General features: G+C 36.5%; 2 protein-coding genes across 3 annotated transcripts; one reads left to right on the forward strand and one right to left on the reverse strand.

Moving 5' to 3' along the window:
* The first annotated feature begins 325 nt into the window (after positions 1-325).
* LOC101901456 (ATP-dependent RNA helicase DHX15 homolog) lies at positions 326-4627 on the forward strand. Its single transcript, XM_005178753.4, has 6 exons — positions 326-485; positions 600-1864; positions 1931-2194; positions 3656-3778; positions 3856-4209; positions 4271-4627. Exons 1-6 carry the CDS (start codon positions 433-435, stop codon positions 4396-4398), a joined length of 2187 nt encoding a protein of 728 aa, XP_005178810.2. The 5' UTR covers positions 326-432; the 3' UTR covers positions 4399-4627.
* A 2127-nt stretch (positions 4628-6754) lies between these two features.
* Positions 6755-12930, reverse strand: LOC101888578 (gustatory receptor for sugar taste 43a). 2 transcript variants are annotated; one of them, XM_020035150.2, is made up of 10 exons: positions 12680-12930; positions 10875-10929; positions 10676-10808; positions 10514-10613; positions 7899-7964; positions 7567-7824; positions 7430-7508; positions 7104-7365; positions 6961-7050; positions 6755-6866 (listed from the first exon to the last, which is right to left on the reverse strand). In XM_020035150.2, the coding sequence occupies exons 1-10, from the start codon at positions 12831-12833 to the stop codon at positions 6804-6806; spliced, it is 1260 nt and encodes a 419-aa protein (XP_019890709.2). In that variant the 5' UTR covers positions 12834-12930; the 3' UTR covers positions 6755-6803. The 2 variants fall into 2 exon arrangements, with proteins under 2 accessions (XP_019890709.2, XP_058980982.1); XM_059124999.1 differs by having other exon boundaries at positions 7567-7842.
* Positions 12931-14463: the final 1533 nt, after the last annotated feature.

Genomic DNA, 14463 nt, shown 5'->3' on the forward strand with positions numbered 1-14463 from the left:
ATTCATTATGGAACAAAATTTGTTTATTTTATGGACTTTTCATTCATAATTTTATAAATTAATTTTGTTTTCAAATCGGTTCCAGGTTTTTTCTCTGACGCACCGTTGAAAAAAGGTTTTAAATGTGAAATTTCGATGTTCTGAGTCACCCTGTAGTTTTGGTGAAATTCGATGTTATCGATAGTTAGCAACGTTGCTAACTTCACGCAGGTACCGCAATCCGTTTTTTCAACGATAGTATCGCTATCGAAAAAAACCATCGATAGTCTAGTGAAAACCAAACTATCGATAGTTTGCCAGCTCTATTCTCTTGTAGTATTTCTCACTTGAAAACGTGCGGTTTATTTTTGCGAAGGCAAAACATATAAAAATCCGGGAATATAATTGTTTTTAAAACTTAATTTTTGTATTTTCTTTTCAAAACATAACGGCATGTCGAAAAGACGCATAGAAGTCGGTGAGACGTACTCAAACAAACAGAAAAAGTAAGTAAAACATGCATGCAGAAGCATGGGAACGACGAGCAACAAAGGAAATGTAAAATAAAAATAATATGGCGCCCAATGAACTACAATAAATTCTTTTCGTTTTCATTGTAGGGGAGATGAGATGGCTTCAACATCATCCTCATCAACGGTGGCCAATAGTACAGCGTTGGGACCGGTTACGGCTCCCAAACAAGCTGGCTCCATGAATCCCTTCACATTGCGACCCTACTCACAACGATTCCATCAGTTGTACAAGAAGCGCATCACATTGCCTGTCTTTGAATACCAAACGGATTTCATGCGTTTGCTCAACAATCATCAGTGTATTGTGTTGGTCGGTGAGACAGGTTCTGGTAAGACGACACAGATACCACAGTGGTGTGTGGATTATGCCATATCGAAGGGTAAGAAGGGTGTTTCGTGTACACAACCACGTCGTGTGGCTGCCATGTCTGTGGCACAACGTGTCTCCGAGGAAATGGATGTGAATTTGGGTGAAGAAGTTGGTTACTCGATTCGTTTCGAGGATTGTTCGTCGCCCAAGACTTTGCTCAAATACATGACAGACGGTATGTTGTTGCGAGAAGCCATGTCCGATCCAATGTTGGAACAATACCAGGTGATATTGTTGGATGAGGCTCACGAAAGGACATTGGCTACGGATATTTTGATGGGTGTACTCAAAGAGGTTATTCGTCAGCGCAGCGATTTAAAACTTGTTGTGATGTCTGCCACTTTGGATGCTGGTAAATTCCAGCAGTATTTCGATAATGCTCCTCTTATGAATGTGCCCGGTCGTACACATCCTGTAGAAATTTTCTATACTCCCGAACCAGAACGTGATTATTTGGAGGCTGCCATACGTACCGTCATTCAGATTCACATGTGTGAAGAGATTGAAGGTGATATTTTAATGTTCTTGACGGGTCAGGAAGAAATCGAAGAGGCTTGTAAACGTATTAAACGTGAGGTTGATAATTTGGGTTCGGATATAGGTGAATTGAAGTGTATCCCGTTGTATTCAACGCTACCACCAAACCTACAGCAACGCATTTTTGAGCCGGCACCACCACCAAATGCCAATGGAGCAATTGGTCGTAAAGTTGTTGTGTCGACAAATATTGCCGAAACTTCGCTTACCATTGATGGTGTTGTGTTCGTGATTGATCCCGGTTTTGCCAAACAAAAAGTCTACAATCCTCGTATACGTGTAGAGAGTTTATTGGTGTCGCCAATTTCAAAGGCTTCAGCACAACAGAGAGCTGGTCGTGCCGGTCGTACCAAGCCGGGTAAATGTTTCCGTCTCTATACTGAGAAGGCCTACAAGAATGAAATGCAAGATAATACATATCCGGAAATTTTGAGATCGAATTTGGGTAAGCATGACTTTTATGAGCTATCTTAAGGAATTAATTTTTTAAACCTTTTTATTTCATTTTTAGGCACTGTGGTTTTGCAATTGAAAAAACTTGGTATCGACGATTTGGTCCATTTTGATTTTATGGATCCTCCAGCTCCGGAAACCCTTATGCGTGCATTGGAACTCTTGAATTATTTGGCTGCATTAGACGACGATGGCAATCTAACAGATTTGGGTGCTGTTATGTCAGAATTTCCATTGGATCCTCAATTGGCCAAAATGCTTATTGCCAGTTGCCAACACAATTGTTCAAATGAAATTCTATCAATAACGGCTATGCTGTCGGGTGAGATTATTTTATGAATTTTTTCTTTTGTTCGATGAAGTCAGTTAGGAAATCTTTTTGAGGTTGAGAATTATGGGGCATATTTGTTTAAGTCTAGTTGCTTTGTGTAACATTCGATTGGATGTGAACCACCTCGGCTCATGTTACTTTGGCCAAGACTTAGTATATATTGAATGCCCATTAGAGATCTCGGTAGATAGAAGCCAGCATTAAGGAAAATTGGGACATTATAGTATCGTTATTTTAGTATAAGTCTCATATTTAAAAAATTCCAAACGTATTTTACAAATTTCAAAAAACTCCAAATTCCAAACTCTACGAAAATTTATCATTTATCAAAGTTTCTTATGAAGAAGCTGCTGGAAAGGGAAATAAATGTATCTTTTTCGTTTACTTCATATCAAATTATGTCCCGTGGAATCAATGCCACTCCACTTTATATATGGGGGAAGATTACAACCAGCTTCTCCCTGTTTAGGTCTTCTCTTAATGGCTAGGCTTATCCGACAGAATCGGACTATTATATTTTAGATATCAGATGTCGCCCCTACCAGTTTAGAGAGAGAATTGCAGTCAATTAAGAGGGCGCCGATTTCCCCTCTGAAATATCTGAACGATTTTCACAACTTAACGTCCTTGGACTAAACATCTAATTTTCCTTCTTCGAAGAGTAGATCGAGGAAACGTTTTTATTTTGTAGCCACCAATTTAAAGGTTGGGTCTTAATAATAATTTAAATTCTCATTCGACAATGGTAAAGTCTTGAAAACTACATTTATATATTTTAAACGAAATAGGTAATTAATCGGTTTCCTTCAAATTTACATGTGAATTAAATTTTCTCATTTTGACTCAAAATGTTTCAAATGTTCTCGTTGATTATCTTAGTTAGCTTAATATTAAGCAAATGTGCAAAAGAAAAATTTTATTTTTTTACAATTGGGGTTAGAGAATTTGTCTTTTGCATACTCCACTGAATCACAGTTTCAATAGCGTTAAAAAGCCACAAGTAATTCCTAATTTACAACAATTACTTTCCGATTAAATCAATATAATTACTTGTGGATCCATTAAAAATAGCCATCTTTGTGGTCTTCTTTTTGAATTTGAAAACGTTCTTGAAACTCTATGCTAAAAATGCTGATGTTACAACTTCCTTTGTACAACTATAGAATTCATTAGATGTGTATTGTTGTTCTGTGTCATCACTGTTGGATATTTCATAAACTTGTATATGCCTATAATTGAACAAAAATTATATATTTTAAACCACAAAATATCAAAAAGATAATATCTTAAATGTACAAACAACTTGTGTGAACGGGTAAATGGTATACATTTTGTCATCGAATGAATCAAAATAATGCCAACAACACATACCCCAAACACAAAATGCTCTTCTTTTGTTTTATCTTTGGACTCAAAACCAAAAACAAATCAAATATGAAAACACCACAATAGTTCCGCAATGCTTTGTAAGACCAAATGAGGCCAAAAAGGCAGCTGATGAGGCTAAGATGCGTTTCGCTCACATCGATGGTGATCACTTGACCTTGCTGAATGTCTATCATGCCTTTAAACAAAGTAAGTAGTTTACAATTTCTTTTAAGGTTTGGATAAAAATCCAATAACGATTTTTTTTATATATTTATTTTAAACAGGCAGTGAGGATCCCAATTGGTGTTATGAGAACTTCATAAATTTCCGTTCTCTGAAATCGGCCGACAATGTTAGACAACAATTGGCCCGTATTATGGATCGTTTCTGTTTGAAACGTAGCAGCACAGAGTTCACATCAAAGGATTATTATGTGAACATACGTAAGGCCTTGGTCCAGGGCTTCTTTATGCAAGTGGCCCACTTGGAACGTACCGGCCACTATTTAACCATTAAAGATAATCAAATTGTACAATTACATCCCTCAACATGTTTGGATCATAAACCCGATTGGGTTATATACAATGAATTTGTATTGACCACCAAAAACTATATACGTACCGTTACAGATGTTAAACGTAAGTAGAAGACAACTAAAACTATCACAATATTGATTTACTCTTTTCTTCCCACCCGCAGCTGAATGGTTACTGACTCTGGCACCCCAATATTATGACTTAAATAATTTCCCTCAATGTGAGGCTAAACGACAATTGGAAATGCTGCAGCAACGTTTAGAATCTAAACAATATCAAAAAGGATTTTAATACGTTCAAAGTCATCCTCGTACGTTATTTCTTTTTTTACACGTTTTTATTACTCTTATTATTTCCCTTTACATACATAACCATATTCACTGGATCAAGAAATATTTGTTTATAAAATTAGAACACAAACACTACAAGGTTTATAATATAGATTTTATGTTTAGTATAACAATATGAATCCTACCAAGAAAATTCCACTAGAAGAAGAAGAAAAAAAAAAAACACAAAACAAGAAAAGAAAAGGACTACTTTTTCAACCAAAAATATTACAATACAACAAATGAAATATTTACGGCAAAGGAGCACATCCAATTTAAATGTAATAATCGATCATAAATGTTAATAAAGGATTTTTATCTTCAAATGCCGGAGATGGAGATTATTTTCCAAACAAAACACAATCAAATTTTGTTCACAATAAAAAGTACTGCCTTACTTGGGACATCATTAAAAAGGTAAGTTCAATCCTAATAGCGTTTTTTTAGGAAAGCTCAGATAAAGAGGATAACAAGCAACGGTATGGTATATCAGTTATGCTTTTTTGCAATATTAATTTTTAATCATCTGGATATCGGCGAACTAATACAGCAGTTCAATCAGTAGAATCGGTTTCTTCAGACGTTTCAAGAAATAAAGAAAAAAAGGAAACAAATATTAACCCAATTAATAGAAAATATCTATGTGACGAAGCAGATGCCCTAGGTCCTGAGAAGAGGTTGGAAATCCTTCGTTATTGTGATATCACTGTTCAGTTGTGCCATCAAATTATTGAACATTTATTGTTGTAGAACAGAGCCAAGCAGATTGTTATCCAGATATAAAGAATCTCCAAAGGCAAACCATCCAAATCCTTTGGTCCAGGTGGCATTATGCAAACATATAGAAAGTTGCATAAGTTATTTCCAACGACACAAACTCCCTTCCGTTTTTACTTTCGTCCATGGAGAGCGCATCCTAACATGGCTATAGGGAGGTGCATCACGAAAAAATAAGCTTTTCAGATGATCAGTACTAAAATTACGAATACTAAAACCAGAGGCGAGGGCCAGAAGAGAGATTAATGTGACAGCTTCTAATCAGACTTTCACACTCCCAAGTCATACCACGCTTTGACTTGCCTCAAGGTTACAGTTTTTGACAACGTTGAATTCCGAAGCCAAAATGCAAAGCTCCTAATATCACAAGCAGATGTCTCAAACGTGTCGTGTGCTGATGACTGTTCCATTATAGGATTAGGAGTTAATATTGACGATTCAAAAATTCGGGAGTGCAATCTAACAATAACCCCTACAAAGTCATTCGGGTAAATTTTATTCCCACAATCCATAATCCTTAAATTGTGGGAACAGACTTCTCTTCTTCTCACCACTTACATTAACCTGAAAGTGAAAGATAAGGAGACGATGATATATCTGGTCTGGACTTCATTCCTTGACGACATCCAGTGGAGAAAGTTGCAAACAATGCACTTCTAGTTGCAGTGAGTTGTGTCCCAACGTCCACAGTGGATAAAGAGCCAGAATATTATGCATATACAGATCCTTCTGACGAGTCATCCCCGCAGTGATCCCTTAATGGAAGATCCACCTCCTCACACAACCGCCAGGACTTCGTAGGTTAAGGCATCCAAAACGTCAACCGATCTTCGATGGCGAATCCGAAAACGGCTATATGTAGATGCAATTATGTCTTTTATGTAAATCCTTCTTCAGTCATGAACGGCAGCTTCCGCGTTCCATCCTGACTCAAGTTCGTTCGGTGTATAATAACATACAGAGAAAAATTTGTCCACGGTGGTCCAAATTGGACCCATTCATTCGTTTAAAGTTCAAAACTCCAAGTGTATTTTCAATAGACTCATGATTGAACGCCAGATTTACTCCTTTTCACTCACGTGAGAAACACACATGCGAGCGGAAGTGCTCTAATGGCACGAGTTTTACACGAAGTTAATAATAGGAGTGAGAGTGAAAATGTTCGAAATAGAGAGAGAGAGAGAGAGACAGAGAGTGGGAGAGAGAAAAGGGTACTCGACAAAGGTAGAATCTGTTCAATTTCGAGCGAATAATACTCTCACTCGAAAACGAACAAAGGCAAAGGAATTACTCACAGAACTAAATTTGGGCTAGTTTCATTCTCGACTCGAATTTGGCCGAGTTTTTTGGAGGTCTAATGAAAGCTAATTAGGTTGGCGAACTTTCATTGACTGACCATATCCAATCCAAAGCAAAAAAATAACCTATATTGTCTGTTTTTTCCTTCCATTAAACTTTATTCTTTAGAAAAGATCTTTCGATTTCAGCCGAGCAGTTAGAACAACAAACAATGCATTTTATTATAAGTAGATTTTATTGTTTATAAAAGCGTTAGAAATTAGTATTGATATGAAATAAAAAGTTTTTGAATTAACCATTCGTTTTTTGAAACTGAATAAGAATGACCAGATATGTGGCAATACCAGAGAACATCTAAAAGTAAAAAAAAAATATCAAAAAACATCGCTTCTTTTCAAGTACAGCCTGAATATTAAAAAAAGAGAAATCTGAGAAAAAATTAACTTACCGCTGCTAAAATATTTCGATCCACCATACACAGACCACAGGCTGAAAATCGAGGTTCATACACCAATAGCTGTTGCCAAAACTTTTTAACCTGAAAAGTAAAACTTGTCAGCTATTGACTTTTTCCAATAAAAGTAGATTTACCTCCTCGGCCAAGATGGAATCATGAATCGTTCGCTCGATTTCACAAATTATATGGATGGTTTGGGTAGACTCCACCGTTAAACGATGACAGGGCTCCACAACAGCCAACAAACGTAGGGCATGGAAAATAATCCACATGACTTGAAGCCAAACATAGCCGCTATCCTTATTGCTAAAGAGTTCAATTAGCAGGAAATATGCAGTGGCCAAGAGATGTAGGAAACAGGAGACGAGAATAATCAAGATTGCCATGCCGTAATAGCTAATGTAAGGGCAAAGAGTTAGTGAGGCAATTTACATTACAATTGACTTGAATATAGTTTTACCTCGAAACCAATTTAACACATTTGCCCAAGGATTCATGAGTCTCGGCCATCAGTTTTAAAAGCAACGATTTGGTTTTACCTAAAATAGAAACAATTAATAACATGTTCTTAAATCGCAACCCAACCTCAATTTCAACCATTTTGTTGATAACTTTCCGAAGCCAGCGACGAGGAACTGCTCACTGTAGAATTCGCTTTGACGGTGGTAATTTTTGGATTTTTCGTCATTTGTGGTTCCTTAACACGAACATGCGGCAAAAATGAGGTCCTCAACAATCTATTCAGACCTTTAAAACGTTTCCACAGCCCAAAGGTAGTATTGGCAAAAGATATATGCAGAACGGTGAGTACCAAATACAAACTATAAAACGGTATGTACCATTTGATGTTCATATCTGAAATTGGTTCAATGTCTTTTTTAAAATATTTAAGTAAATCATTGTGAGTCAAAACCAAAGTCTCTTCTAACCTGTCTCATCATCTTCGTGAACTTTCATGGAGGCTGCCTTCCGAAGCCATGTCCCAATATCGAGGCCTGGAAATGAAATGTATCAAAAATTATAAATATTTTGGATAGAAAGTTCCAGAAGAACCAATCGAAGAGTAACTTCGAAACATACTGCAAAGAATCAAGTTAATTCTGGGGGATTACTATGTAACCCGATTCGAATGTAAAATATTTCGGATGCGAATTTTTCATACCAACTAACTCGAATTCGCAAACCCATTTCCTACTTTCGGATTGCCATATCCGAGTATAGAATAATCATACTCAACTTATAGAATAATCATACTCAAAGTCGCTCGAAAGTTTTCATTTCTACTCCTTTGATATTTAGCTAACGGATACGAATAAAAAACGGGAAAAAGTTGTTGAAATTCAAACAAGCTTTCGAGGGTATTTAACCATTAGCTAAAGAGTATTCTATAACGTATTCAATAAATAATAAAGTGGGTGAACCGTTATACGGGGGCCATACCAAAACGAAAAACCCATATAGGTTTGTTATGTTTTGTAAGTGATAAATACCACATGTGAAAATGTGGCTAATATCATCGAAATGCCAAATATCGGACGGTATCGTTATATACAAACCGCGGACCAATATGAACAGTATTTGAATACCGAACGTTAAAATACCGAATTTTAAATAAATCCGATAGAAAATGTGGCCTAAATCGTAATAAGTGAGGAATATAAGTCGGTACCGTTACATGGCGCTATAAATAAACAGGGACCTATGCAGACATTGTTCTGCTGCAATAGACATTGTTCTGCTGCAATAGACAATTCCGTTGAAAAGTATAATATGTAGGGAGCAACCGTTACATGAGGACTAAACAAAAAGGTGGACCGATACCGACACAATATAAATTATTGTGTCCAATTTCTGTATGTCAAATAATGTGGACGGTATCGTGATATCACCAAACAGGCAGATATATTTGAATCGACTAAATATTTTATGAGTTACACGACAAATACTAAGAGGTGATAGAAAAGGAATGAAAAATTGAATATATCCTGCTTTCCATAATAGAGGATCAGTACAAAACAAAGCCAATTTCAGACAATACTCAATTCTATGACGGCACATCCACAGTTGGCTAAATGCAGCATAGATAGCATAGATGTTATAGTCATCCAAACATCATCGCATATTTTTTAGTGTAGGGTGTGATTGGGGAAATGGTATTGAAATAGAGTCTCGAACTGACAATCTTGCTCTAAAAAAAGTGAGTTTGTCATTTAGAATTCTGGATCAAATATAGGATTCACTGTCCTCCAAGTAAAAAGGTTCTGTCTCTCTCACAGGACATTGAAAGGAATCACTATGACATTACCTTATTTACAACTTCTACCTAATAAAGAGCTGATTTGGTTAAGAGTTCAGAAACCACTGCTTCAGAGGACTGCAGCAAGGATCAGGGGGATTCGTAGTGCAATGCGGCGGTTATAGGACCTCTGGATTGAATATCGCACTAAAACCTTTAGTAGTTTGCGGAACTACCAAATCGCTTAAAGCGAGATTGTTTAACATCTGATTTTCTGGAACTCCACAAATTTAAAATTTAAGAAAAAATCTTGTGGAGAGAGTATGCAAAAAAAAAAAAACAAGTAAAACCGAAGAGGATTATTTTTTGTTTTCTCAAAACTAGTTTTCCCTTCCTGGCATGAATTTTGCCATTGAAACATTATCACTGGGATAAGCTCTGACTATGAAAATTAACAACTAAATAAATTGACATACTTTTTGCCACATGTACTGCGGAGATGAGAATGTAATTCATTTCGATGGACAGAGAAACCCACTGACAACTAATTATTGAAAATCCTAGCGATAACTCTTAACAGCATATTTAATTCGTTTGCGAAGGTATTAAACGAATTTTAAAAGAAAAAATGTTCTCAAATCGTTAGTAAGCAGCACTTATATAACAGACAGACGATCTTATGAGGTCTGCCTGGGTTAAGCCTGGATTTGTTTTACTATTGGGGTCATTCCAACCATGACATGATGAATAGAAGCGTATCCTTCAGAAGCTGATCCTTCAGATTAACAACCACAGCAATCTGCGATAAAATTAGAAGTAGAAACAAGGTTCTCAAGGTTCATGTCGGGAACACTTGGGGTCCCGATAAGGAAACTTTGGAGACCCCTTTAAAACACGGTAGGCCGGGCTGTGGTAAGATATGCGTTTCCCCCGTGGTCCGCCAACGTTAGTGCTACACAGTGGAAAAATATTCAGTCCAGACAGAACGCCATCCTTCGAACCGCAACAGGACACCTGCCGCCCATCTATATGAGGAGGCGAAGGTCTTACTGGTGCGATAACAAAATAAAATGCAGTTAATGCTTGGGTGTTATAAACAGAACCCTCCTAATCCCCAAAAACCCCGGCAAACCCCAGCCAGTAGTTTTGGAGTAGTTAAGATCCGGACCAAACCTAATTAACTAACTCCAGTATCGTTTTGGGCTTGGAAGCAGAACCAGTTTGAGATAAAACAGAACGGACACAGCAAAATTTACTTACTATAAGGATTTCTAAGTCTTGACTTAAGCGGAATTTTGTAGTTCTTACCCAGTAAAATCGTTATAGATAACATCGGAACTATTAGTAAGATTAAAGCCTTTGTACGTTCTCGTTTCACATCCTTAAATCCATTGATGGTTTCATCAACCTAAAATTTTATAGAACATACATAACAGGCACAAATACATAATATTCAGGGGAGTTACTAACTTTGCGTAAACGTCCATTAAGTTCTCGGGTTGTATTTAAGCCAACAATTCCACAAAATACGCCAGCAACGGAAGCCAAGACCACCACCGATACATCTAGGGCTGTAACGATTTTTGATGTTGCCGTTTTCATTCTAAAAAGTTTTTAAATTAAATGTTTCGGGAGAAAAATATTCAAAAATGCTTAATCAAGAACCAACCTTATGGGGACGTTTGAGTTGGCATCATATAACAATCCGCGATAGGTAAGGAAAACTGAAAAAATGGAAATTGTAAGCGAATTTATAAGACGTAATACGTCGCTTTGTTTTGGGCACATGTATGCTACAAGTCTAAACACTGATATACACATAATGCTACAATCCTTCGTAAAGCTACTTTTTCTACATTTCTGTTAAAAAATTTTATAGCATACTTTAAGGCGATTCAAATAATTTGTTTTCTGAAAGGAAACACTTTATAGTGTAGTATATGTTAATATATTCATAGTATACAGGGTGAGAAAAAATAAAAAAAACTGCAACAAAGTCAACCGCCATAATTTTAAATTTGTTTTAAATTTTATTGAATGAAAGCAAAAAATGTCGGAGATAGCATCAAATTTTAGAATAAGTTTAGATTTGTTCGAATTGGTCACTTTTGGCACGAATTGTGGCCTTCATACCGACAATGAAACCGTCATACGCTGCCCGAATGTTGCTCTGCGGTGTTTTGGCCCATTCCCGTCAAAGCGCTTGCTTGAGGAGATCGACACTTTGGTATTTTTAGTGCCAACTTTACTTTCCAAAAAAAAACTCCAGACACAATAGTCCAACGGATTGGTATCCGGAGATTTTGGTGGCCATTGTGGGCTGGAAATGAAGCGTAACCATTCTTGGGTGGCGCGTGCTGAGTGCGATGGTGCTGAGTCCTGTTGGAATGTCCAAGGTCTGCGACCAAAATGTTTGCGTGCCCAAAGCTTTAATACACTCTCCAGAATATTTTCGCGATAATATTCGGCATTTATTCCGATGTCATGGTCGTTTAATACGAGCGGAGAGCGGCCATTGGCTGTTATAGCGGCCCACACCAACACCATGGCCGGCGCTTGAGTTCTGGTGGCCAACCGGAGGTGCACATTTTCAGCTGACCTCTTTGGCAAGTAAACACGATAATTTTGTTTGTTTACAAATTTCTGGAAAACGAATGTTTTCTCATCAGTTCACCACGCGAAGCAACTCTTTACCTCTTTTGAGTCTATTTTCTTTCTGTTGCGGTGTAAGTTCTTGCACTTTTTGGAATTTCAATGGATTAACCCCGAGCTCATTTTTCAATATGTGCCGAATGGAGTATTGTGATATATTCAGCTCACGAGTTTCGATCAAGTCGCTTCTTTACTTTTCGAACCATTTCTGCTGATGTTGCTGTTTTCTTCCGTCCACTTCCTTGACGTCGGGCTACACTACCAGTATCACAGTAACGAGCGATGGTACGAGACACAAAAGATTTATTCACATTTAAATGCTGGAGTGCTCAAACGATATCCACTTGTGGTTTTCCAGCCAAATATAAAAAAATCACACTATCACGCTTCAATTCCATAACGAAAAACTTTTTTTCTGAAAAATTCTCACGAAAATGCTTTTGTACGCTTGTAAACAATATAATGAGGTGTCACTGGAATAAGTTTAACAGCTATCGGACGAGTGGCTTAGAAATGACAGCAGTCTGAAGTTGGTTGCCGTTTTTTCATCTCACCCTGTATGTATCTTATAAAGGATTGTACAATATATGTTTCAAAAAGTTGTTGGGCCCGCTTAAAATTCTGCTTCCAATTTGTTAATCACAAAATGTTAAAAAATCACTTTACATATGACACTAACACGATGTGAAATCTAACCTTAAACGGTGTTTGATACATTATTAGCCCTAAACGTATTCCAATTCTTTCACATTTTGCAGTCATGAACTTGATTTTTTCAAGTTGGCGAAGCAACACATTACGTCTCAGGTTTTAAGTGCTTACCCAACAACAGAATTATGGATGAGGAATAGAATATAAACGGTACACTTTTGTCGATAATATAAATCCCCTTGGCATTCCTTTGCAACGAATATGGAGCCAAGGTAAAAACTTTACTCAGAAAGAGAATACTTATGGAGGGTTCAGATATTTCCATTTTTATTTATTTTTTATTTTTCCCTCAGATCTTCTAAATGCTGTGCCGCCTATTTGTTTTATTTACTTTCGCCACTCTTCAACTAAAGACCTCAATTACTTGTGCATGCAATGGCCAGCCGAATGTCCGGGGTTTTTGTTTTTTTTTTTTGTAAATGCATATGTATCCTTGTCATTTTTGCAAATTGCATGTTTTGGCGAGTTATGAAGTGGATAGTAATTCACACGTATAGAAATAACGAAAACAAGTTGATGAAAGGGAAGTGTGGGTTCTTTAACCCTGGAAAGGGTTCTAAATATTTACGAAGTAACGTATTGATAAACTGGGGTTAAAGTATATATTTATACGTTAAGGGAATTGCTTATTCAATTATTATATCCTTTAATTTAACATTTAATTCTCACTATTTTTGCCTGAATCCGTTCTCTCTATTAAAATCGGGACATCACAGAGCTTCGATATTTTTATTATGTCTAGAATGAAAGGTATAGAAAATGGGTGTATCTGTGTTTCTACAATTTAAAAAAAAATGCCAAATTAATTAAGAAATATAACTAACACGTAAATTATACTAGAAACCGGGATATACTCTTATATGTGGGCTATTCGAAAAGTGGGTATATTTTGTACAAATAAAGCTAGATGGAATTAAAAGATTCATTACTCTACCCTAGTTTTTGCGAAATTCAGAAAGTATTATAAAGGCCTTAAAAAGTTTGGGCTGGGAACCCAAAAAATTTTTAATGGGTATGATCTACAAATCGACTGCTATCAAATCCACGTGGAATTTCCATCACCCAAACTGTCTGTGCACAGTGACAGTTTTAGCAAATTTGCAGGGAATTCGGAAAAAGTTGTCGAATATAAAAAACTGAAAGAATTCTAGAAATGTTCCAAAACTGAAGGAATATAAAAGTTTTCACTACGATAACTAATTTTCTATTTATGATATCGAAAAAATTTCAAAACTAGTAGATTCTTGCAAGTTCCGGGACAGACCACATATTTTTTATGGTACATATTTGGTATGTTCCAGAAATGCAAGAATGTAAAACTTTTTACTACGATAACTGATTTTCCCTTTATGATATCGAAATATATTTTGCAAAACAAGTAGATTCTTGCCGGTTCTAGAGTTTACAAATTATCATTTTTATACCCTCCACCTTAGAAATGAGGGTATATAAACTTTGTCATTCCGTTTGTAACATCCTTAAATATTCGTCGTAGACCCCATAAAGTGTATATATATATTCATAATCAGCATAAAATTCTAAGTCGATTTAACGATGTCCGTCTGTCTGAGCAATTTGTATTGTGTCTAGGATGGTTGGTATTGAAAATGAGATATATCGGTTCACGTTCTGGTATAGTCCCCATATAATGGTACCTCCTCGGTATTTTGATGATTTATGCCACATTTTTTTCACGGATTTCTCTGAAAATTGGTATTTGTAGGTCATAACAGGTCCCTGTACGTGTGGCAAAACATTGCATGTATAGATCCACGTTTAGGTATAGCCCCCATATAAAGGTACCTCCCGATATTCGGTATTTTGATTATTTTTGCCACATTTTTTTCACTGATTTGTCTAATGGGTTCCAGCTCCGGTTGCGAAACATTGCATGT

Source organism: Musca domestica, unplaced genomic scaffold, assembly GCF_030504385.1.
Source record: "Musca domestica strain aabys unplaced genomic scaffold, Musca_domestica.polishedcontigs.V.1.1 31, whole genome shotgun sequence".
NCBI lineage: Eukaryota > Metazoa > Arthropoda > Insecta > Diptera > Muscidae > Musca > Musca domestica.